We start from the raw sequence: 26,002 nt of genomic DNA, 5'->3' as shown, positions 1-26,002 counted from the left end.
TGCTCCACAGCCCATTATTTTTGCCTTTAAAGCCCTGGATGCGATGCTCACGCCTGATGAGAATCAGCCGCCGTCTCAGTTCAACTCTGCCCGTGTCCTGGGAGAGGGTTCGGAATAACTGCAGATGCGTGCGTGTGCACACGCGTGTGCGAGGAGCCCTCGGACCCACGCTGTGATGGGCGCCACTGAGATATCCTCTTCCCTGCAAAGGGCACTGGAATTAATTCCCCTTCCCTCCTTGCTGGGGAGGCAGAGGGGACGCGGGGGACACCGCTGGATGGGGCTCCTGGGCCAGGACGAGGGATGGGCACCGAACACGGTGAAGGCAACGGCTCCGTGACTTCCCAAAGCCCCGTTTTGTTCACCCCTGCTGCGCAAAGCGCAAAGCCCAACCCCAGCACAAAGTCACGGCTCCGTTCCTCCATCAGGATTTAGACTCTTAATTAATTGATGATTCAAATCCATCCATCTTTTCCCCCTACGGATTGCTGCGAGGAACCCCCCGAGGCTGAGCTGCGCGAGGGGCGCACTGGGAGAGGGTTCTCCCCTCCAACCTGGGGACATGGGGCCACCCTCTGCCCCGGGACAGGGAGGAGGCGGAGAAGGGGAGAAGGTGCCCCCCTCTGCCCCAAGGCAGTGGGTCACTGGGAATGGGTGCCCACCACCATCCTGGAACAGGGAGTCACTGGGAATGGGTGCCCACCACCATCCTGGAACAGGGAGTCACTGGGAATGGGTGCCCACCACCATCCTGGAACAGGGAGTCACTGGGAATGGGTGCCCACCACCATCCTGGAACAGGGAGTCACTGGGAATGGGTGCCCACCACCATCCTGGAACAGGGAGTCACTGGGAATGGGTACCCACCACCATCCTGGAACAGGGAGTCACTGGGAATGGGTGCCCACCACCATCCTGGAACAGGGAGTCACTGGGAATGGGTGCCCACCACCATCCTGGAACAGGGAGTCACTGGGAATGGGTGCCCACCACCATCCTGGAACAGGGAGTCACTGGGAATGGGTACCCACCACCATCCTGGAACAGGGAGTCACTGGGAGCAGGTGCCGCCCTCCGCCCCCAGGACTGTGGGTCACTGGGAATGGGTGGATGGGTGGATGGGGGGCACTGGCAATGGGTGCCCCCCTCCACCCCAGACCCCACTCCCGGCCCTGTCTGCTTCCAACCCCTTTCTGTACCCCCCCGACACCCCCAGGTAAGGACCAGGAGTCAGAGCTGGGACCCCCCCCGCAGCCCAAATCACACGCAGGATCCCAAACCAGTGGGGAACCTCAGCAGGAGAGGAGGGGGGGGACGGACGCAGAGGCGCAGCCTCTGTGGGAACGATGCTTTAAACGTTCCCTCTTCTGCACCCGCTCAGCTGTACCTCAGACATCACCGTTTCACGGATACGAGCCGGGTAGCGCCGGCTGTAATTTGGTGATCGCTACCCCAGGACATATCGAGATACACTTCTGTTATTTTAATTAAATACTGCATTATGGTTTGTGACAACTTCATCGCTGGAGCGCAAATGAATTCGGAATTAAAGTCTTACTTAGGCATTCCACTACTTCCCCCCCCCCCCCACTCCCCGCTTCCCCTCCACCCCTCCGTGTTACAAAGCAAAAGGCTATAAAATCAAGATGTTTGTTCATTTACAGATGGAGCAGCTTGGAAAAGGGGATAAAAAAAAAAGGAGGAGGAAAGGCGAGACGGTGCAGAAGCGAGCGCGAAAGCCTGGTGGCTCGTGAGCATCCTCGGGTGGAGGAGAGCACAAATGGGGGATGCTGACTATTAAGGGTGCCAGGATCCTCCGAACCCCCCTTTCTCCCCCTGTGATTGTCATTTTTAACTCTTGATTTGCAGAGACGACGAAGCGCTGGAAGTTTGAGACCACTGAGGGCTCCGGCGGTGGGAAGGGCACAGCGGAGGCTGAGTTATGGCAAACTTGATTTTATGCCCAGGCCAGGGAGTTTCAATTCCATCCATCTATTAATGCGTCTCTAATGAAACTAGACCGTACGTGACATTTTGCAATATAACTGCTTTAAATGTTACCACATCAATTGGTTTAAATGTTACCCGCGCCTCATGAACCGGGAGATGGGTTTATAATTATCTCCGTCTCTCTCTAACGAACAAAGATTCCTCCTGTCTGCTGGTGTGTTGCATCAGCAAAGGAAACAAGGATGCCGGCTCGGAACTCGGGTGCTCAACAGGCTCGGATGATCCCCAGTCCCAGGCTGGGAGGCTGGCAGAGGTGATGCCCTTCCCCTCTTGGTGGATTTAAAACCTTCCTGATCTGTTTTGCAATGGGGGGTTTCACCCTGAGGGTCTCCTCTCGCTCCCTCTACTCCTGATTATCTCCTCTCCTCCCAAACAAAACCAGCTCGGGCAACCCCACATCCCAGGCTGGGAGGCTGGCAGAGGTGATGCCCATCAGCTCTTAGTGCATAGACGCTGTATTTAAAGCTTTCCCGATCTGTTTGGCAGCGAGGGTTTCACCTACAATCTCCTCTCGCTCCCTCTATTCCCGATTATCCCCCTCCTCAAACAAAAGCAGCTCAGACAAACCCAAATCCCAAGGAGTGAGGCCGGCAGGGGTGATGCTGTCACCTCTTGGTGAATCCGTGCTGGATTTAAAGCCTTCCTGATCTGTTCTGCCATCAGCGTTTCACCTCAGGGCTCCTCTCACTCCCTCTATTCCCTATTTTCCTCCCAACCGAGACAAAACCGGCTTGGAAAACCTAAATTCCCAAGTTGAAGGTGATGCCCATCACCTCTTGGTGAATCGATGCTGGATTTAACGCCTTCCTGATCTCTTTTACAATTGAGGTTTCACTCTCAGGTCTCCTCTCGCTCTCTTTATCCCCAATTATCCCCCCCCTTGGCAAACAAAACCCTCTCAAACCCTCCCCGACGTCTATATGTACGGAATATGTAGATCCATAAACCGACGGCAGCCGGGGAAAGTTATTGCCGAGGAGGGATGGCTTTAATGACGAGGCGCCACTTTAATATTTCCCGTACTCACAACCCCGAGTGAAATTTCCACTTCCATTTATGAAATAAGCCGAGAAATCGCCGGGCATTTGTTAACGCTGCAAACAAAAACCTACTTTGCCTTTTTTTTTATCTCGCCACCCATTTGAAACGGGGGCATCGCTGCAAATGTCACCCCCCCCCCCCCCCCCCATACACTTCCCCGGCCGATTAGCGAGGGGCTCGTTACTAAATCTCTGCCTGATAAAGGCAGTGGTGGCTCTGGAGGAGCTGCTGGCTTTGGAAATGGAAGGATTGTCACACTTAAAGACACAAATTTCCCCCATAATATATTCCAATGGAAACCTCTGAATTCAATACTACATGGGCATATCTAATAAATTCACAATATTTCAGCCTCAACAGCCTCCAACGGTTCGTTTTAAAGATTTATGTGGTTAAAAATTACTCGGTGATGAATATAGTTTATTCTGCGCAGTATTGGAGGGTCTAAGGAATTAAACTACTGTCTTTAACAGTGAATTTATTATTACCTCTGTCAAAGCTGAAGTCTTTAACAGCATTTATTATAAATTTCAATGTAAAATAAATGGTCGGAGCACGCCTTAAACCTTAACACCCCCCCCCAGCAGAACCACGTGGAGTTCACGGGCTCAGCAGCCGCCCGAGACCACTGGGGCTGGTGATGGGGTCCCATGAACACGGGGAAGAAGCCACCGTGTGTCCCCTCCAAGGCCACTGCTGCCCTGTGGGGACCGGGGTCACGCGTCGCAGAGGGCTCAGAGCTGGAGGGGTCGTTGGGGTGGGGTGGAAGCAGCAGGGCTGGGGCAAAATTTGGGATGCAGCCCCAGGAAGGTGCAGGTGAGCCCCCACACATGGGGCAAAATGTGGGATGAAGCATTGAGGATGTGCGGATGGGGTGAAATTTGGGATGCAGCACCAGGGATGCACAGGTGAGCCCCTACAGTGGGGCAAAATTTGGGATGTGGCATCGGGTACGGGGCAAAATTTCGGATGCAGCACTGAGGATGTGTGGGTGAGCTCCCACGGATGGGGGGAAAAAACTGGGGTGCAGCATCAGGGAGGTGCGGGCGAGCCTCATGGATGGGGCAAAATTTGGGATGCAGCACCAGGGATGTGTGGGTGAGCCCCCAGGGATGGGGCAAAACCTGGGATGCAGCGCTGGGCATCGCCGGCGCTGCCTCCCCACTGCTCAGCCACCCTTTTGTCCTCGCCTGCGCTGGGTGTCCCCTCATTTATAAAAATTACCTGGGAGGAATGAGGCTGCCAGCGCCGGTTCTGGACGATTGGTTCCCGCTGGGGGGGCGAGGGGGCTGCCGGGGGACGGATGGGCTCCCACTTGAATTTGACCGGTGGGTGACCGTTGCCTTCCAGCTGACCCCGCTGTCCCACCCCATCCCTCCCAACGTCGGGAGCCTCCCAGAGGGGTTATTAATGGGAGCCCATCGTCACCGAGCCCTGGGGGCTCATCCCCGCAGCCCACCCCGCGCAGAGCCCACCGCCCGGCAGGCGGCTGCGCGCTGAGCCCCGACGGCACTCGTTACACGTGTGCTCCATCACCCACCCACCAGGTTCAGCGGACTGGGGGGCCGTGGCCCCAAATCCAGGCAAAATGCCACTAGATGTCACCACACGCCTTTTGCTCGGGGTCCGGGGTATGGGAATATGCTCCCCCCTTCTCCCCCCCGCTTTCACTGAAAGCAATTGAGAGAATTAACTTATCTGTTTTTATGGCCCGCTTGTCACATCCAACTAAGCCCACTTAAAATAGGAAGTCTCTCCGCATTCAAATAATTATCATAACATACAAATCACTCAGCCAGGGGACAAGGGATCCGTGTCAGGGAAAGGGATGCGACGCTGTGGTTCTGCTCCTTCCCCCTGCCCAAATTCCTTTTCCCCACATTCCCCACATGCACGGAGCCGGGTAGCGGCGTTTTGGGGTCCCTGCAAAGCGGGGTGATGAGCAGGGATGGGCTCTGCAACTCGGTCAGCTCTGGCTGTGACCCCCCCCAGTCCCCTTATCCCTGTGGCACTGGGGGTGCAGCAAGGAGCCTCCCGGGGGGACGAGAAGAAAAGGCCTCAACGGTGCCATTCCTGACAGGGCGGCAAAGGGATGCTCCGAGGATGCAGCGGGTGATGAGGGATGCTCCGAGGAGGGATGCAGCGGGTGATGATGCTGCCCTTGCCCCGAGCAGGACCGCGCATCCCCTCTGCCGCAGCATCCCCTCCATCCTCAGCCCCACGGCTGCCGAGTCCCCCCCAGCTCCCGGTGTCCACCAACCCCCAAATCACTTTTCCCTGCTGTTGATGCTCGAAATGTCAGACAGGACCCGAGCAGCAGCCGGCGTGTTTCAAACACACCAGATGGATTTTTATATTAGCTACTATTTCATGTTCAGACAGAGCGACCGCACCGCAAAAGCAGCAGCCTCGATGCTGCCGAGTTTGCTTCTGTGAGATTAATTCTGCGAAATTAATTGGGACAAGATTGAAAAGGAAATTAAAATGCAGCTGAGTGAACAGGCTTTTCAAACACCTTTCCCCCCCCCCTCCACCATCTCCCTCCTTTCCCCCCTCTTCGGCCCCACGTCGCCTCCGTTCTGCGGTGGCCGCGAGCATCCGTCGCACAAAGTAATTTACGGGGGAAAAGCTCTCAGGACCGATCGGTTACGTGTGAGGAAGCCAGCACAAGAGTTGCAATCTGGAGCCACTGAAGAGAGTGAAAACCCTGCCGTGACTCCAAGCTGTGTTCCCGAGCTGGTGCAAAGGGGGGGAACCCAACCCACTCGGCCATCGGCAGGATGGACCGAGGCTCCGGCGGTGGTTTGGGCACCAGGGGCTGCAGGTATCGCCCCCAGGGATGCTCCTGGTGCCACCCCCGTGGATAAATAAGGTGAGGAGCCAGGGCTGTGGGTCAGTGCCCGGAGCATGCCAGCTCCTTCCCAGGGGGCAGCGAGTTGCTAAATGCCGCCATAAAATGCTTGGAGATCCACAGATGGGGAATTCTCAGCCTTCCAGCAACGGCCTCAAAGCTCAGGCTTAAAGCTGCTCTCTGCTGCTGCCAGGGATGCAGCTGCTCCGCGAGGATGCGCAGGAGGCGGCTTCAAATACACCAACTAAGAACGTCTGCCGGGCTGGTTTAGACCTTTGGGTGGATATGCCCATGCCAAGCTCGGGGCAGACACAGCACCAACCTGGAGCCCCCCGGGACGAGCTGCTTCCCTGGCCCTGTGGGATCTGTGCTGGGGATCCGTCTTGGAGGGCTCTGATGGATGGACAAACCCTTCATCGGGAGGACTGGCAGTGCAGCTGCAACTCTGCTGCCCATCACCGTGGCGTCCGGTCACCTCTGTCCACCCTGGGGCATCCTGTGGCTACTGCCACCGTGCCAAACTAAATCTGATTCTTTTCTCAGCTATAAAAGGTGGCCTCGGTCTTAAAAAGCCTGAGATGAAGGTCCTCTTCACCTACAGAGCTCCATACCCATCACAGTGAAGCCACGGATGCACACATCACCCTTCCCTGCTGAGAGGGTTGGGGTTGTTCAGCCTGGAGGAGAGAAGGCTCTGAGAAGACCTTATAGCGACCTTCCAGCACCTGAAGGGGCTACAGGAAAGCTGGAGAGGGGCTGTTCATAAAGGCTGTGGGGACAGGATGAGGGGGAACGGGTACAAACTGGAGGGGGGTAGATTTAGACTGGACATTAGGAAGAATTTCTTCACCATGAGAGTGGTGAGGCACTGGAACAGGGAAGCTGTGGCTGCCCCATCCCTGGAGGGGTTCCAGGCCAGGTTGGATGGGGTTTGGAGCCCCTGATCCAGTGGGAGGTGTCCCTGCCCATGGCAGGGGTTGGAACTGGATGATCTTTAAGGTCCCTTCCAACCCAAACTATTCTATGATTCTATGACCTTCCCTGGGTGGGAGCCCACCAAAGGCAAACGGGTCCCAACCACCAAGTTTATCGCTGTTCCCATGCAAGTTCATAGAATCCTGGGATGGTTTGGGTTAGAAGGGACTTCAAAGCCCATCCAGTCCCACCCCTGCCATGGGCAGGGACACCTCCCACTGGCTCAAGGGCTCCAAGCCCCATCCAACCTGGCCTGGAACCCCTCCAGGGATGGGGCACCACCACTGCTCTGGGCAACCTGGGCCAGGGCCTCCCCACCCTCACAGCAAAACATTTCTGCCTAAGATCTCATCTCAATCTCCCCTCTTTCAGCTCAAAACCCTTCCCCCTCATCCTATCCCTGCACTCCCCAATCATGAACCCCTCCCCAGCTTTCCTGGAGCCCTTCTCAGTACTGGAAGCTGCTCTAATGTCTCCCCAGAGCCTTCTCTTCTCCAGGTGGATAACACCACCTTTCCCAGCCCATCAGACTGGTGTGCAAAGCGCATTGCAAAACCCCATCCACACCGTGCAACCCCCAGGTTCATCATCACCCTTGGGGCGCAAAGAGCATTCCAAACCAAAGCACAGCCCCACAAATGTTCCCGTGTCGGATTGGGATGCAAAGTGCTTTGCAAACCATCATCCATAAAATGCAACCACCTCAGCTCTTTGCTGCCAGCCGGGGCCACCGTGGTCCGGCAGGGACCGGCTTGGAGCCAGGCTGGAGCCCTGCAGGGATGAGCAAGGGTAGGAGAGGGTCACAGGCACCGCTGGCTCCGCTCTTGTCCCTGCAGACTCGCTAATGCAAACACTTAATTTATTCACCTGCGTGCGTTTGCCGAAGGGAGCCCTGGTCACACCCGGCTGAGCAACTCAATTACCCCTGTAATACCCGAGCAACAGCACGTACAGACTCCATTACTGGGGAAAAAAATAAACCCAAAATAATCTTGCTTTGGGGCATTGGAAATGTCGTGTGTTAAAGCAAGGAGTAGGGGCAGGAGTGGCACTGCTGGGGCAGTCACAGAGGTGAGAGAGGCATGCTGGGGTCCGGGTCCCGTTTCCTCCTCCTCCAAACTGCTAATTTATCTCTGTTTTAAACCTCAATTTTTAGCCATTTCACCAGTTTTTGACCTTGCGATTGAGCCTCATCCCCGTGATGGTGAACATGGGGCTGTCACCGATGTTCTTACCTTGCTTAGGATGTAGATGAGGTCTCCGCGGCGGAAGGAGAGCTCGTCGGGATGCTCGCTGCTGCAGTCCCACATGCCTTGGTAGTAATTAGCATAATCATGTTGGGAACCTCCTGGGGGAAAGGAAAGAGAGGTCAGGGTGATGGGAATTACATGGGGATATATTGGGGTGACGGGGCTGATGTTTGACGGGAGAAGAAAAGGAATGTTTGGGTTATTAATTGTGCATTTCAGTTCAAAGGCAGAGACCAAAGAGGGACTGCAAGAAGAAGGGGTTGGTCAATAAATAACTGCAGGATCTGTAAATACATACAAACACATCGATAAATGTTGCAGTTTTGGAATTAAAGCCGTTCACTACAAACCACAAAGGGAACTGAAGAGGCTTTCCCTCTCTCTCAAGTCCCTCATCTCCCCTTACGGCTCAAACCAAGCTGTCCTCGAGGTGGATGTCCATAACCTGGTCAAGAGGGGACACGTGGCACCAGTGCCGGCTCCCCAGCACGGTGACAGCTGGGCCAGAAGCCACGGAAGAGGAATATCGCTAATTAACAAGGGTATTTGCACAGGGCCTCTGAGGAGATGCTGCTGCGGAGGGTGACAGCTGAGTTTATTAATTAAAGAAGCCATGCAGGAGATTGCAGGCGATGGAGCAGGACCTGTGCAGCAAGGAAACAGCACCCAGAGCAGGAACAGGGAGAGCATGGAGCAAACACCTGCCTTCACACCCTGCTCCCAGGAGGGCAGAGAAGGTCCCAAACCTTCTATTGCATGAGAAAACCTGATAGCTTCGGTCTCCATCCTAGAATCACCGAATCATGGAATGGTTTGGGTTGGAAGGGACCTCAAAGCCCATCCAGTCCCACCCCTGCCATGGGCAGGGACACCTCCCACTGGATCAGGGGCTCCAAACCCCATCCAACCTGGCCTGGAACCCCTCCAGGGATGGGGCACCACCACTGCTCTGGGCAACCTGGGCCAGGGCCTCCCCACCCTCACAGGAGAACATTTCTGCCTAAGATCTCATCTCAATCTCTCCTCTTTCAGCTGAAAACTGAAACAGCTGTTCCCCTTTGTCCTGGTTTCATGGTTTTCCACGATCTTCCCATCAGCCTGCGAGTTCGAGGTGATCACAGTCTGCTGCAGGAAGGCAACGTAAGTTGGAAAACTCTGTTTTTCTCCTTTTTTTTCGAGGGAAGGCAAAGGATCCGTTTGCTGAAAGCCATGCGTTTGGGCTGACCAGGCTGTGGGCAAGCAGTGCCGAGGCTGGGGAACCCCCTGGGCTGAACGCGCACTTGGGTTTTCTGGAATACATTGCAGCAGCGCTTCCAGAACAAAACACTTCCATCTTTGCCATCTCAGAATAGCATTTCCCACCCCAAAGTCTGGCTCAGAGACCAGAGCCACCATGAAAGGAGCGTCCCTGCCACGGCAGCAGAGAGCATCTCACCGTGCAACGGGATCAGCTGGGCCTGCTGCCAAGGGAGATGCCCAGTGTGCACACTGGGGAAGCGACTTTTCCCAACGCATCCAACAGAAATTTCCCAGCATGAATAAAACACCCAAAAAAATCCCAGATTCCCTGTTTCTAAGCATACAAGATGACTGTTAAAACGTACTCCTGGACCAAAGGTGTCAGGCAGGAGCCTGTTCTGACGGCACAGCACCAAAGTGGGGGTGAATCCAGATGTCACGACACGGATATCTCCATGATGTGACCCCTATGGATAATTAAACCCAGTAAAACCGCATTCTGCAGGGGGAGGATTCGAGCAGCGGGGCTGTACCAGCGACCTGCGCTGCTCTGCCGTGCGGCTGAACCGAGCCCAGAAAGCATAAATAGAAAATATTGAGCACATGTTGGAGGAAATGTTTCTAATATGGTATAAGGGACCGAGTGATAAGGGTGCATCTGGAGTGCTGTGCCCAGATTTGATCACCTAAATATGAAAAAGGACATTACAGCGATGGATAACGGCACAGCAGGGAGCAGCCGGAATGACTCAGGGACTTGGGGAACTTAAATAGAAAGGCTGGGGGAAAAAAAAAGTAGGTCTGCATCCTTTGGAAAGTATTAAAGGGGGAGCACACAGTGGTGAGGAAAAGATTGTGAAGGGAATAGAAGGAGTAGGAGCTACTGAGTTATTTAAGCTTGTGCTAAGTGCGGGAATCAGAGGTTATGAACCAGAGGCAGAGGAAATATCAGGGCGTGTGGGTGCCGAGCGGGAGGATGTGGCGAGCAGCAGCTTTGGTAGGAGCCAGCAAATCAGGTAATTAACACAAAAGATCATTACGAGAGTGTGTGAGGAGGATCTGAATGCAGAGACCAACCAAGGATGGGACAGCCCTTGGCACTGACCTGCTGGTGTTCCCTGTGAGACACAGCCGGGGAAAGGCTGCTCCGGAGGTATCGAAAACACCAGGAGTTATCATGGAATCCTGGAATGGTTTGGGTTGGAAGGGACCTCAAAGCCCATCCAATTCCCCACCATGGGCGGGGACACCTCCCACTGGATCAGGGTGCTCCAAGCCCCATCCAACCTGGCCTTGGACACCTCAAATGCTACAGAACATCGTCAGGTGTTTAAGGAACGGGTGGATGAAGTGCTGAGGGACATGGTTTAAGGGAGTGTTAGGAACGGTTGGACTCGATGATCCAGTGGGTCTTTTCCAACCTGGTGATTCTATGATTCTATGATTCTATGAACTTGCCGGCAAAGCGATTGAAACAGTGATCTCTCTGCTCCTCAGACAGAGCTCTGCTCTCATGCACTGGGAGGCGAAGTGGGTTTGGATTGAGATTGAAAACACAACTTCCTACAAGATTTTTCCAGAGCCAAAAGTGCTCATTTACCCCCCAGCGCTCCCCCAGGACCGGGACCCCGGCATCTTCCTGCCCGCAGGGAGGATGCTGGAGTCAGCCTTGTCCCACTTGCCCCAGGAACACTTGGGAGGTGCCTCCTTATCCCACATCTGCTCTTTCCTGCTTATCAGATGAACAAGAAGACCTCAAAGGCATCTCGCCACCTTGTCAAGGAGCGGAGAAAGGAGAAGCCATTGGTAAAACAGAGGTTGTAGACATGAGCCTGGACTGGATCCTCTGCGAGTAGAAAAGGAGGTGATTTTCCAGCCCACAGGAAGGTTTGTGCTTCCAACAGTTTGGGTGTTTTTTTTTTTCCAGCTCTGTCAGCTGCGTGGACTGAAGGTCTCAGCCCTCCCTCCAGCCCTGCCTTCAAAAGGTCAGCATGAATTGCGCCAGGCGAGGAAGATGCCTCGCGATGAAAGCGTGGCTGCGCTCTGCGCTTGCTTCCCAGCTGCAGCTTCAAAAGCAACAGAGAGTTTTGTGCCAGCTACCCGGAATAGCTTGTGAAAATCCAGACCGTTTGCAGAAAACGGATCCTGCATCATATTTTAGCACTTAAATACAAGGGAGAGCTTCACTCTGCAGCCTCCACGTGAGACGGTGAATGTCTGTGATCCTCCTGACCTGCCGGCTCCAGGCTGGTGGGATGCAGGCTGGATCCAGACAAGGCATCCCAGGATTCCTGCATCCCCCCTGCGCTAATCCTCCTGGCTTTTCCAGCAAAGAGGTTTTGTTTAAAAAGCCCCAATGCCCCGTCTAGACATTCCAATCTGCGTTCAGGGCAGAGCCGTGATTTCAGCGCAGCTGATTTACACTGATGTAAGTGGGACGAGAGCCCGCTCCCGTGTTTATGGGCCTTGGGGTCATTAACAAAACCAGCCAAATGTGACAACCGCATCATTTTCTTCTGCAGCCTGTGCGGCCCGAAGCCGGGGCTGGGGGAGCGGCAGGATCCTCCCCAGCCCCTTGCCTTCGGGCACGTTGCTTTCGAAGCCTGTTGATGCTGAAACCTAATGACAACCGTCTGCAGCTCAGGGGTGTTCACTGCTGCGCTCGTGCTGGGTGGAACCTCCCGCCACGCCGAGCGCGGCGCCCCGCGACAGAAGGCAGCCTGCCAGGCTTTTTGATTTTCCGAGTTGAGGAATTTTTGCTCTGTTTGTGTGCAACCGGTAAGCTCGCACGGCGGCAGCAGCCCCGCAGCCCATCCAGTGCAGAAGGCAGGGATTAAGCAGCCTTGAGCGGAGCAAATGTGTGTCTTGGCAGGAGCAGCCTGCAGCTCTCAGCTGGATTTGTTGGGCTGCTCTGGCATCGTGGCATCCTCGTGGTTCTTAGAAATTAGAAGCAATCGTTTTCCATTAGCCAAATGCTCATCTGGCACTTTGGCCGCGTGATATAATTAAGAAATAGCCCCGTCCCTCCTCCCCACAGCCTGGTCCTCTGCTCAAGGACTCCCATCATCTCCTCTTCGCCCTTGGTCCAGTTGGACGGGAGCACAAAAGCCAAGAGGCACAAGGGCTGGCGTTCCCGGCACTGCGATAACCTCTCCCTCTTGAAACACAGCCCAGCTTTGCAGAGGCGAGAGTCTACTCTATTAAAGAGCGTAAAAACAGACACAGGCCTTAAAGCAATCACGACAACACTAATAACGAACTCAGTTATAACGATTAACAACAATTACAACCGCCAGGCAGATGCTAATGAGCACGAGCAGGGTGGTTAGACGGCTGGCAGGGCTGTGAGAGGCGCGAGCCAACCTCCTCGAGGTGGCCTTGGGGTGTGGGTTCACCATCACCTCTGGCACAACCCGCCACGAAGCCGCGCTCTGCTCCCCGCTGAGCCCCACTTCCAGCTGGAAAACCCACGGGGCAGCTGCTTTCCTGTCGCCTGGTCCTTTGGATGTTGAAATGCTGGGGCCGTTGTGAAAGGCGAAGAAAAATATATGTGTGTGTGCGTGCACGTCCCATCGCCTTCTGCTTTCCTTACCCCGCTCCGAGGCATGTCCGTGGAGGAATGCACAGCCCTGCTTAGGACCACAGGACAGTTTCTAAAGAGCAGCACATCATTTGTTCCAAGCTCTGGGTGTTGGTCCCGGCGGCCTCTGCCTCACACTCCAGTGGCCAAATAAGTCCCCGTGCTATGGTTGGGGGGAAACAAGCTCTGCAAAACCACAAGGAGTGGTCAAACGTTGACTTACTGTGGTCTCTGCAAGCAGCAAGGACTCAACCCTGGCGGTGCTACCAAGATTTTGGTAGAAATAGGTCTAAGCACCCTCCTGGGCTGGTGGCAAAGGCACAGGAAACATCCACAGGGTGGTTGATGTTGGCCAAAGGGAACTGTTGGATCAGGCTCTCCAGAAATGTCAGGAATCACAGACTCATGAATCATTTAGGTTGGAAAATACCTTTAAAATTATCGAGTCCAACCACCACAAACCCCACGCTGCCAAGTCCACCACTAAACCATGTCCCCAAGCACCACATCCACAGGGCTTTCAACCGCGTACTCCACCCTTCCCTGGGCAGCCTGTTCCAAAGCCTGGCAACCCTTTCAGTGAGGAAAGTTTTCCTAATATCCAGTTTAAGCCTCTCCTGTCACAACTTGCTGTCATTTCCTCTCACGCTATCACTTGTTCCTGGGCAAGGTTGGCCATGGGGGCTGCGGGGAGGCATAAATCAGCTGAGCAATGCTTGGGCTGCTCCTGCATTCAGGAGGGCACAAGCAGGCGTGAAGCTGGTTTGGCCACCCACCATCCACAGCATCCAAACCCTCCGGTCTCCATCTCCCAACGAGCAGGATGGCTGCTGCGGGTTCCCAGCCGGGCAGGCACTCTGTGAGCCCAGCAAGAGCATCCCCTCCAAGCTCTGGAGCAGGAGGATGGTGCAGGAAGCTCTCCAGAGCTGGGCTTTGCCAGGAGGAGGCGTTTTCCCATGTGGTGAGGAGCGAGACGGGATGCAGGAAACCCCCAGCCGGTCCAACCCCGGCCGCTCGGACAGAAGCGCTGCTTTCCTGTGTCAGGGAGGAAGCGGCGATGGAAAGTGAAGCAGGTGGGACTGGGGAGGAAACAGATCTTCCGCTCCCATCCCATGGTGCAGGTCCTTAAGGAAAAAGCAGGGGTGGGGGCTCTGGTGACCATGGCAGGCTCTTGGGCCGCCGGCTCCGAGCGGACGGCATGGGTTGCTGGGGTGGTGGTGCGTGTCCTTCCGGCTTCCCGTGCCAAGATTCCTCCCTGCGGTGGCTTCCTTTGGGCCGCAACTCGCTTCCTGCCCTCTCTCCAGGCTGCTTCTGCCTCAGCACCTCTCCCCGGCCCCTTGGGATGCTCCCTCTCCATGGTCCAGGATGGGATGAAGGACAGCGATGGGGGTGCCTCCGTGGAGATCTATCAGCACGCAGATCTCATCAGGCAAGACGGGGGATGGATGTTGGGGCTCCTCCATGGAGAGCTCACTAAGGCCACTCCTCATGGAGTGCCTGTCCAAAAGGGAGACACCCCCCTATGCCTGAAGCATGGAGAAGATGGGGGAGATCCCCAAACTTGTTTTATTTGTACCTCACCAGCTGCAGAGTCTCCTCTGGGGGTCTCTCCTGTCCTCCGCACACCCCTCCATGCACCCCACAACTCTCAAATGTGACCACGCTCAGACTCCTCAACCATGACCTGGAGGTCCTTTGCATTGGCCACAGGGTGGACTCTTACCTCTCCTCTGCCTCCTTCCAGCATCCTCGGGCTCCTCTGGGAAGGGGGGCTCCAGCTCCTCCTCTGGGGGTGGAAAACAGAGCAGAGAAGTCAGAGGAAGGGCTATGAGTGTTCGTGCTGCACCGAACCCCCCGGCAAGGAGAGGGCTGCGAGAGCATCCGACTGTCAGAATAATAAATCTCTGGCTTTAATTGTGAAGAGTGGAAGGGAGGAAGTCACAGATAATATTTTAAAACGTGTTGCATGAAAATATGAATTGTTGTTAACAGTGGTAAAAACAAATCACTTATTATAGCCTCATAAATTCAGGCAGCACTTTGCCGAGTGCCCTATAGGAAGAGACGGTTCCTGCGCAGGACGTGCAGCCCAGGGAAAATGAGAAAGGCCAGGACAGAAATGGGAGAAGGATGGGGGACAGAAGCAGAAAGGAGAGAGAAAGAGGACCCCAGGCAGCGGAGGGCGGGCAGGGCGGCACGGCTGCTGAGGACACGGAAAGAGGATGCAAGAAAACAGTAAGCCGTGATGCCATGGAAAAGGTTAAGGAGAGAGGAGCTGGAAGTCATAGAATCATCATAGAACCATGGAACGGTTTGGGTTGGAAGGGACCTCAAAGCATATCCAGTCCCACCCCTGCCATGGGCAGGGACACCTCCCACTGGATCAGGGGCTCCAAACCCCATCCAACCTGGCCTGGAACCCCTCCAGGGATGGGGCACCACCACTGCTCTGGGCAACCTGGGCCAGGGCCAACCCACCCTCACAGGGAAACATTTCTTCCTAAGGGAAGCTTTGCAAGAATGGCCAGCGAGTGATGGGGCAAGGATCTGTACAGAAATAAGTTTAAATAAGTTTATTCAACCCCAAGCCAGGTCCCACCTGCCCAGCCTGAGCTGCTGGGGGTGCTGGGCAAAGCGGGTGCACAGCACCCACAGCAGCTGCCGTCACAGCTATAAAGACTAGAAGCAACCTAATAAAATAATACAAATAAACCCCAATTCTGAAACCTCTCAGCACGTCAAATCGCTCATCCACACCTCTCGCATTGCCGCTGGCTGTGCGGTGCAGGAGAGGCATCCCTGCTGCATCCCAGGGCACGCGGCTTTGCTGTCACCTTTAGGCAGAGTCAACACACAGAGCACTGGGTCTCCTGCCGCTCCCACAGCTCCGGATCGCCCGGCACTTCCCGAGGACGCGGGGCCATGTATCCCACCTGGCACTGATCAATGCAAACCAGGTCCGAGCTCCGCTGCCAATTACAAATTGCATCCCAGGCTGGAGGGTCACCGCCGCTTCCTCCCCGTTAGATGGGAAGCGGCACTGAAGATCTTTTCTAAATAAATCAGACTTTATTGTAAAACTCGGCCGCTGACGAGACAGAACCTCGTTAGCATTGATTTTAAAATAAATTATTGAAAGCGGCTTTTGCCTGCTCTTTGCATTTGTAAAAGAGAATATAAATGTAGTTGTAACAGCACTCTCCCCACATCATTCCCACGCATGCACCCCAAATCCTTGCATCTGGGTTCCTTTACACTTTAACCAATGGCACCAAGTGCCCCAATTCCATCTTGGCACGCGATGTGCCACCAGCTCCCGCGCCTGTGTGCCATGGAAATCCCAGAGCCGTTCTCCAAACCAGCAGCGCCGGGAGGACGGGACCGGGACCCCTGAGTGCTCAGCGTGACGGGGCCGTGCGTTTGGGGAGATGCTACAGCAACGCGCCCACCCCCGTCCTGTCTGCTGGACACACGTGGCTCTGCCAAGCACCCACTCCCCCACCGCTGTGGGTGACACGGGCACCCGAGGGCTCCCCACAGCCACCCCCTCCTCTCCTCCGTGCTGTGCACCCCGCTGGCTCGCCTCCACGCCTGCATCCTGCAGGCACCGCTTCCATCCCGGAGCTGGGCTGTCCTCAGGAAACCTCTTCCCGGAGCCCTTCTCGCACCTCTTGGCACACACAGGCTCCTTGGGAAGTGTCAGCCAGCAGCAGCACAGGAAAACGCATGCCGTGGAGGAAACGCTGCCGCTGGCTTTCCAAGATGAGCAAAGCTGCACAAATCCTGCGCACGGAGGGGACTGGCACTGCTGGCTCCCTCCCGGCTCTGCCCAGACAGGGTGCTGGGCATCTGGGGGTGCCTCAAGGATCCCCGGAAGATCCACCTGTCCTGCCTCCTCCTCGCTCTGCTGGGAGCCCCCCAGACTGCAGAGATGCTGCCCTTTGCTGATAGAGCTCATGGGGAGCCACATTTATGGCCCTAAAGAGCTCAGGCTGCACCGCGGGTCCTGGCCCCGTAGGGAGACGCTGCTCCCACACATTTTGCTCTCCAGGAGCGTGTGAGGCTGCCGGGGAGGGGCTACGGAGCTTCTCCAGAACAGATCTCTTTCCTTGTCCCACCTTGAGCCATCTTAGTCCCTATTTGATGGAACGAGGCACGTTCTAACCAGAAATCAAAGCCATGGACCCCATCCCTGTTTCTATCGCCTACTGGAGCCATCAGCTGGGCAGCTGACCGCCCTACAGCTTAGACAAGGTGCCCTCTTTTGTTTCAGTCCTCTGTGCCTCAGTTTCCCTTTCTTCTCAAAGCCTCTGCTAACCATTCACTCTGCAAAAGATGCTCAGAGGATAACCCTGGGCGATGCTCGGTCCCGTCTCTGCCCAGCGTGCTCAAAGCTGGCCACGCCGCAGCGAGCTCCTCGGAGGGCTGCGATGGACGGACGCTTTGAGGAAGGAAGGGAGGAAACTTGCAAGGGACTTTTCTCAGGAAAACGCGGTGGGGAGGGGCCTTACCCTCTGCTGACAGCATCCAAGCCCCTTCGCTTGCCCTCCTGCACCCCCTCCTCTCCTGCAAGGCAGCAGCAGGGCCAGCTGCTCCCAACCCGCAGCCCGGCACGGATGCCTTGGGATGGCCACGGTGATCCTGGGGTGCTGCTGAGCACCACGGCTCGGGCACGCCTGGCTCCAGGCACAGCCCTTGCTGCTTTTGAGCCGTGCAATTCATGAACAGGGCCCGTGGCGATGCGAGCAGCTCCCCTCCACGCCACAGCCCTGCAGCCTGTTGCACCCAGGTGCTTTCCGAGTCAAGGCTGGAAGCGACGCTTTGCCTTCCCAGGGCTTGGCTGCTTGGCCTCACCCAATATCTGCATTTTATGGTGGTGAATCAGAGAGAAACGCTGAAAAATGCATCACCTGGGGGCTGTTCTGCTTCTCCCCTGTGCTGCCTCCCTATGCAGAGCATCACGTTACCCTCCGGAAAACGCCTTTCCATCCCCATGGGCAGCCCTGGGCACCCACACCAGGTTCCAGAGCCCCACGGCAGCGCCAGCCCCACGCACGGCTGTGGGGCGGACGAGCCACGCGCCCCACCGCCTCACCGGAGCAGCCCGGGCATCGGGCGGATTCTCAGAGGAGCTGTGTTTTAATGTAGCAATTTGATTCAATTTTCCACTCTATAAAATTACCCATCACTGCTCGTTGCTTCCTAACAGACACCTTCACTCTTAATTTAACAATCCTATCGAATTCTGCCAGGGAAATTGGAAAAATTTATCACCTGTGAAATTTTATTTTTCCTTGGTTGTATCTGTTTTTGTAAAACTTCATTAACGACGATGACTTGCTGAGGAAATTATCTCTTCATCTCCCTCCCTTTCTTTTTTTTCTCTCTCTCTCTCTCCCTCTTTCTCTGTTTCCACTCGGGACACGAGGGAGGCAGTCAGGCCCACAGGAGATGGAGACTTTGCTTGCTGGGGGTTCCCAGGGGTGCGAAGGGTTGGGGGGATGAGCTCAGGGCAAAGCAGACCCCCCTCCGTGCCCCTGAGCCCCCACGCACTGAGCATCCGCCTCTCCAGCCGCGGGCCACCAGCACCCTCCAGGCAGGGAACTGGGGTGTACCAGGGCTGAGGATCTTGCCCAGACGGGAGAGCTGTGGCTCTGCTTCCCACCAGCAGCTCCGGGCACGGCGTCCGAGCTGCGTCCTCGCCCGTCAGCGCGATTCCAGCCATGGGCTGCAGGAAGGATGCTGGATGGCCAGGAAGCAGAAGGGGGGTGAGGGGAGGCAGCGGTCCTGAACCGCGGCTCAGCGCAGCCCGGACCTGGGTGCAGGATGATGGCCAAACCCCAGCAGGCTCTGCACAGCAGCAAAGCGCCCGGGATGCCCACGTGCTGGGGCTGGAGGATGCTCCAAAAGCCCTGCTACAAAGGGGCTTCGACCTCGCTGTTTGCAACATCTGGGCTGGTGAGCAGCTGGAGAACAACCCTTCGGCTGCCCAAGGAACCTCAGCGCAAGCTTTAGAGAAGCTGGAAGGAGCAGGACAGAAATCCAGTAAAAGCCCATAATTAAAGGCATGGTTTGGCTGGGATGTTCCCTCCTCCACCACGATGCTGTGCAGCCCCAGCACCATGGTCCTGATCCATGCGTGGGAGCAGAGCAGCAGCATCCATGGGGACCACGGGCGAAGCTGGCTGGCGGGGTCGGCTGCGGCTCTTTTGAGCCACTCTGCATCCCAGAGCCGGAGCAACAGAGGAGTCTGCTCCTAAATCCACACTGCACAAGCTCCCAGCAGCATCACCATCTGCCACGTGAAACCAACCTCATGTCTGATACCTGCTCTGAACTCAGCGCGGGCAGCCTCAAGGCAGCGAGGAGTCGGACACAGCTGCCGAAGCAGCCGGGGATGCTGAGAGCCCCTCAGCCCCACGGGCACAGGGACCACCGCGCGGAGCCTCCCCGAAGCTCAGGGATCACCGTGGGTACACCCAGAGGGACAAAACCCCACTGCCCAAATTGCTGAGGATGTCAACAGTGAAAGCGAAGGTCAGGAAGGAAAGATGAGAGACCGAGGGAGGCTGAGGGTTTGTTCAGGCAGCCCTGGAGCCACAGCTCTGCTCCCGGTAGCTGTCTGGATGCAAAGTGCCGAGCAGAGATTTCCTTTGGCAGCAGTAACGAGACAAAGATCTCAAGCACCATAAAACTTTCTGGTGCATTGAATATTTTTTTTAATCACTACAAATATAAAGTTCTGAAATAAATAATAAGAAACAAGGGCCTCTTTTGCATCTCTGAATGCAGACACCGAGGTACTCTGCTCCTGGGGTGCAGAGAGCTGGGTGACGCCAGCCTCGGCGCTGAGGCAGAAGAGTACATGGGGTTGAATAAGGCTCAGGTGACCCTTTCCCCAAGCCCTGGGCATGTCACACTGTGGTAAGAAACGTTGCAGACCGTGTCACCCATGCAGGCTGTTTGGTTCTGTGATAGGAAGATTGCTCCTGGCTCCTTTAACCGGCAGCCGCTGCCCTGCTGCCTCCAGACCTTGTGCACTGTTAGTGAACGAGCCCTAGTCTTTAATGCAGTTATTTTATCATCTCTTGGAAGGCCCATAATTGTGTTACAGCCATGACTGCATGCCCAGGAGGGAGCATTTTCATCATCTAAAGTCTGATTTTCCAGGTAACACAGCCCAGAGATTCCACTCTCACCAAAATTAATGTTACTCGAGCTGAATGGAGCAGAACCACTAAAAGCTGCCCCACCTGAATTTACAAACCTCTCCAAACCAGAAAGGGTTTGCTCTTGTGGTCCATCAACCAGTCCGAACAAAGAAACGGAGTCAAACCTTTGAGTTATGGGTCTGTTAAACTCAGCAGAGCCCTAGAAGTTCATTCCCATCCATGTGTGATGCAGCCCAGGTCTCTTGCCGTGTTTGCAGGGCTCAAGCTAGACGACGTTTCAGGTTCTAATCTGCTTATTTGGCTGCTTACCTGGCAGAACCTCGTAGATGTCCTCCTCTTTCATCTCCATGTTTGTCTCATCCTGATTCAGCGTCGTATTATAGGATGCTGTGTTCACAGAGTCAGAACTGTCCACGTCATTGTAGAGCTCTTCGTCCTCCTCATCGCATGGGATAGTGAGGGAGCTCAGGTCTGGCCGGAGAGAGAAAAAGCACAATGAGAAAAGAGCAAACGGAAGTACCAGCTGCGGGCTGGTCCTTTCAGAAAGTTGAAATCAAGTAACAAAGCCTGTGCCACCGTACTCTGTGCTCACTATGGACCTTGCAGGGGGTGAACCATCCCCTTCCTTGACCCATGAGCGCCTGGTGGAAAGAAAATGAGACAGGAGCTGAGAACAGGCTAAAACAAAGGGAAAGCCCAAGAAAGGACAGCGAATGCCAGAGAACAAAGCCAATTTCAACAAATGCTTCAAGGAACTGAGCCTGACACGGTTCCAGAGGGTTTCCACTAGCAGGGCTGGAGTCTTGCCTCAGTACTGCTGGTTTCAAACTGGAGCAACTCCAGTGGAGCCAAACCCCATCCTTCATCAGCCAAGGATGGAGCAGCTGATCTGCAACCCTAGCAGTGAGGAGGTTTCCTTTTCTTGTCTCACTTGATGATACCTGCAGCCTTGGAGAGATCACACAACTCTATTCTCCAAAAGCAGCCAAAAGCTCTCAAGCTGAAATCAAATGCCTGTGGGCTTCAACCAACCATTTCTTTTTAACGACCTGCTCAAAACAGCAAAGCCCCAGAATCTCTCTTTTTCGCTAAGAGGGGATGCAGGGACCCCAGCAAGGTCTCAGCAATGAGCATAAGACCACTTGCTGCTGGAGGAAATGGCCCAGGCTGGGTGGGGAGATGCTGCCAAGATCTGCCCAAATAAACAGGACGTGCCGGCTCAGACCAAGCTGCCAGACTCACCCTTCAGGAGGAACTGGATCTGATCCACCCAGTCTTCAGCCTCTGCTGGGCTTGGGGCTGTGAACTGGAGAGAAGTTCACCTGTTACTGTGGTTGTCCTTGTATGCAGGAAGGGGGAAAAGATTTGCGGCTGAAATAGGAGATAGAGACCCTGGATCTGCCATTGTCTACCTCGTGACTTTGGGAAAGCCATTTCACTTCTTTATCTCCATGTTCCAAACAGGGAAGCAAGCGGAACAAAGCTCGACTGTCCCAGAGGAAGGCTGTCAAGCTTAATTCATTAAAATAATTCAGATGAAAACCACAATCCCCACTGATTCTGAACCAAGACTCTACATCCAAAATCTCCTGAAGCTCGGGAAGGCTCTCAAGCACTCTTTGTGGATTGGGCCGGCTTTTTCATTTAACCACTTTTAGGCTCCATCCTGGATGCTCAACAAATTGAAGGTTTAAATTTAACCTGGCTCTGAACTGCTGATGCAAAAATGGGCTTTCCAAACCCCATCCTCTGTTGCTTCTAACCACGGTCCTTCTCAACCCTCGTGCCCCGCAAGCACAAAGAGAGCCCAGGACCACTCTTGTGCCAAGGGAAGGTCCATGCTGAGATGACCTGCCACGAAGGAGAATCATCAGGACCTTCTGCTGTGCCTTTTGGTTTGTTTTACCGGGGGTGGGGGTTCCCAGCCTCCCTGACCCTACACGTCCAGCCTGCACCTCTGCCCCAGGACCTGCGACCGTGTGTTTTCATGCCCAGTGTTTGAACCAGCACAGAAGGTCCATTTCTTCACCCAATTCCTACCTCATAGGTGCGTTTGCCAGGGCAGATTAACTCAAAACAGCATCTTTTCCGAGAGTCTTTGCGGAGATGGAAAGCCAGCCGGGCGCTATAGTTCTCGGTGAGGAAGGTTCCTTTAGGTTGCTTGCCTGGAAGAAGAGAAATGAGCGAAATCTGGAGTTTGCACCTTTTTATCAAGCACTGCTGGGTGGTGCAAACGTCTGCTACCCACACAGGGAAACCGAGGCACAGTCCATGGGAAATGGCAAAACCCCCTTCAGCTGAAGCACATCCACTCCCAGGAAATCCGAAGGGAATATTATAATATCTTCATAAAGACACAGTAAAGAGGATGCCCTTTTGAGCCTCAGGAGACTGCGAGCAGCCAGCGGAAGGCTGCCAGGGTCAGAAGGCTGCGTGAGATGAGGCGGTTGTAATGAAGCAGAGACCACTGTAACTCGGGGAAACAGGAGACTGATGATTATTCTGCTGGTAAGGAATTATCCAGCTGGTGTACAGAAAGAAAAACTTAGTGGGGCCTTTGGGAATTGGCCTACAGATCTTGTTGATGCACACATATGGCCGGTGTGAGCCAGGGCGGAGAGAGAGAACCTCACTGCAGTCATCTGAGCCATCTTTCTTTAGCCCAGTTCATTATTTCCTTATGAATCTTCTCGAGGAAGCATGGGATGCCATGCAGGCAGTTGCTATTAACCTTTTTTTTTTGATTTGCAGATCCTTAAAAGCCTTCCAGAGGTGAGGTCAAGCCCTAGAATTGGATTTCAGCCCATCGATAACAGGTTTGCTCTACTCTGTTGCCTTCTGAAGACCATTTGGAAGGTGACAACCACTCATCCACTCCAGGAACAACCAAGAATGAGCCCTCGGCTATCAACCCAACAACCAAACATAAACCCAACAGCCAAACACTGCCCCTTGGCTATCAACCCAACAGGCAAATATTAACCCCACAACCAAATATCAACCAAGCAACCTAACAGCAACCCATCTACCTCCACAAGGAAAGCCCAAGCAGCCCATGGCCCTGCACGCGCCCTGCCAGGGTGAGAGGAGCTGGGCGGCTTCTTTGGAAATAAAAGGTGCTCAAGAACCTCAGACAAAAGATGTGGAGGAAGGACAGAGACCCAGCTTCATCCCCACGACCAGTCGGAGTTTAATCTTGTCCTAGCTGCCAACTCGGTCATCGAAAACCAAGGATGTCCATGTGTGTTCTGTAAGCCGTTGGCATACTGTGTTTCTGGATGTGTGGAAGAGAGGAAGGCCGTATATCTAATCATGCCAAACTCTGCTGGAGATATTAGCTGTCTGTTTATGTGTACCTGATGGAGCATGACTGCAAAATATTTATATACGCTGACACACGGATTATATATGGTCACATAGGGGGTTGGAGCCCAGCTGATGGCTAATGGAAAACTTGGTACAGCATTTGATTTACATACAGCTCTCTTCCTGTGTCTCTGTTGTCTTGTTCCACACCTATGAAGGTGTTTGGGGGGAAAAAAAACCAAGCCAACAAGACCAAAGTAAGCTGAGATCAACCTTTCCAGGAGAACCTGTGTGTTATGCCTTGGTAGGGAATTACAACCATCCCATGGTACGTGCTTTTCTCTTGTCGGGTATGAGCCCGTCCTGCAGCAAGGGCTCTCCCACTCTTTTCCAGCCCTGTCCGTGCCCTCAGCCACCACCCACAGTTCGGGGATTTGGAGGCAGACACCTCTCCACTTACTTTTCTCGTTGGCGTAGTAATAAAAGGTCCTTCTGGTGAGGACGCACCACCGCTTCTGCCACTCTGACCCGAAGAAGCTGTGCTCTAGAAAGGAAAGGACAGCGAAAGAGTGAAAAATACCAATGTCTGTTCTTTCAGAACATGCTTCAGGTGACTATTTAGAGGAAAAAAGACTTTTTTTCCCCATCAAAATCCTGCAGATTTCTGGCACAAAATTCAAGCAAGCGAATTTAGATAAAGAACCTCAACCGAGGAAGGAAGACTCAGCCCGTCCTGCATGGCTGGAGCCCCTGCAAGGCTCCTCCACCTCTCCAGCAGGGCTGAGCTGAGCTGAACTGCTCTGACCCTTAGTCCTGTAACTGGAAGGGAACACAGCTTTGGGTTAAACCCCCCTCGCTGAGGTTTAAGCAAATGTCTGTAATTGGAGCAAGCTCAAACACGCACAGGGCTGCTTATACAGCTCTGCCGATGGCCCTGAGGAAACCAGCGCTGTTCTCACCTCCTACCCTCTACCACACAGAAAATAAATCAAGATAAAATCTGAGTGATGAGCAAATAATTTGTAGCTTTCACAAGAGTCAGTGAAATCAAGATAAACCTGCGGCTGACTCACAGTCCTTATCTCAACTCGCTAATGTGCGCGATGTCCGGACTACCTTGTCTTCACTGGGGTTTTATCCTCATTAGGTAATGCTCGTTAGAAGGGCATATCTTGCTTCACAGGACTGGGCTGCTGCTTAATCCAATCTCTGGGGTTTAAACTTTGTGCATTTTGATGATCGGCAAAAGGGAATAAATAAAGGCTGTGCCCTCCCTGTGTGTGATGCCTCAAAAAAGCCTGCAAGGTTCTGGATGCGCCTACAGATAAACTTGCAGGAAAGATGGGTTTTCCTCTTTGTTCTTCATCTGAACGTCTGTATTCTTGGTAATCCCGAGGCGACATCCCCAAACCTTTCCTTATGATGTACCTATCAGGCCTTACCTCGAGACCTCTTCTCCAGATATCCTTGCTTCAAAATGTTCCCGGTGTCTTGAACGGGCTTCGGTGCTATCTCCTCCAACCCTACGGACAGCAAAGCGAAGGAAAGCTTTGGGATTTCCCATTCACACAACCCCTCAGCCCAAGGTTCTCAGCCTTGAGGACGCCCGGGAAGGCAGATCAGCGCCTGGAGGTGAAAATCACGGTCTATCACAATCTCACCAGCCATTCCCAATCCTGGCTGCTGGCTCCCAGAAGTCCTCAAGGAAACCAGGGCCACAATTCACACAGCTACACAAACTCAGTGGGCTGAGGCTGGTCCAGGGGATGATCCAGAGCCCCTCCCCAGCTTTCCTGGAGCCCATTTCAGTCCTGGAAGCTGCTCTAAGGTCTCCCCGCAGCCTTCTCTTCTCCAGGCTGAACAACCCCAACTCTCAGCCTGTCCTCGCACAGGAGGTGCTCCAGCCCTCAGATCATCATTATAAATGCCACGAATCCCCTCTCCAGTGCCCAGCCTTGGCAGCTCTCTCAGCGGGAAGAACTTCCAGAACCCCGGGTCACAAGAGCTTCTCTTGTGTCCTTAGCGTGTCTCACTAACTTAGCTCTCGTCCCAGTCCACCTCCCCATCACCTCCCTCATTCATAGCCCGTTCTCATTTCTGTGTTTTATAGTCTGCAAACTCTGATCTCGCTATAAATCCTCCTCAAATGGGTCTCGGGGTGAAGGGCAGGTGCAGACACGCAATGTTTGGGTTGGTGGAAAGGCTCCCCTCCATCTGCCTCCTCCGCTGGCTGGAAGCCGGATCCTTCGAAGACCAAATCCTCGGCTCGTGCAAAGCTGTCCCAGGTGATTCAGACTGGGGGAAGCCCGGGGTGCTGTGGGGTTGCCCTGCTGCAGCTCCTGGAGGACACAGGCAGCCCCTTCCCACACAGAAGTCTCACTGCTCCCCAGCACCCGCCCAGCACCACTCAGGCTTTTCCCCTGCAATGCCGAGCATCTGACTTGCAAAAATGCGCACTGACTTCTTGAATCCAAACCCCAACCCCTTTTGTGAATGCAAATCTAAATGTCATTTTATGGGACATCTATAATTATGAAAATGGGACAGTGCTGCCGGACGCACGGGGAGAGCCCATGAG

At 54.4% G+C, this 26,002-nt stretch overlaps 1 protein-coding gene across 6 annotated transcripts in view; it reads right to left on the bottom strand.

Moving 5' to 3' along the window:
• The window catches only part of SKAP1 (src kinase associated phosphoprotein 1), a 157,760-nt gene that overhangs the window by 8,163 nt on the left and 123,595 nt on the right, over positions 1 to 26,002 (bottom strand). For all 6 annotated transcript variants that reach the window (XM_054088453.1, XM_054088450.1, XM_054088449.1 and 3 more), the window contains 7 exons: positions 24,867 to 24,947; positions 23,885 to 23,968; positions 22,159 to 22,283; positions 21,361 to 21,424; positions 20,428 to 20,589; positions 14,670 to 14,732; positions 8,113 to 8,225 (listed from right to left, as the gene is read on the bottom strand). In XM_054088453.1, coding sequence (XP_053944428.1) covers positions 8,113 to 8,225; positions 14,670 to 14,732; positions 20,428 to 20,589; positions 21,361 to 21,424; positions 22,159 to 22,283; positions 23,885 to 23,968; positions 24,867 to 24,947 — 692 coding nt within the window. The remainder of the gene's footprint in view (positions 1 to 8,112; positions 8,226 to 14,669; positions 14,733 to 20,427; positions 20,590 to 21,360; positions 21,425 to 22,158; positions 22,284 to 23,884; positions 23,969 to 24,866; positions 24,948 to 26,002) is intronic.

Source organism: Cuculus canorus, chromosome 25, assembly GCF_017976375.1.
Source record: "Cuculus canorus isolate bCucCan1 chromosome 25, bCucCan1.pri, whole genome shotgun sequence".
Lineage (NCBI taxonomy): Eukaryota > Metazoa > Chordata > Aves > Cuculiformes > Cuculidae > Cuculus > Cuculus canorus.
This window is presented reverse-complemented; position numbering and strand designations above follow the sequence as displayed.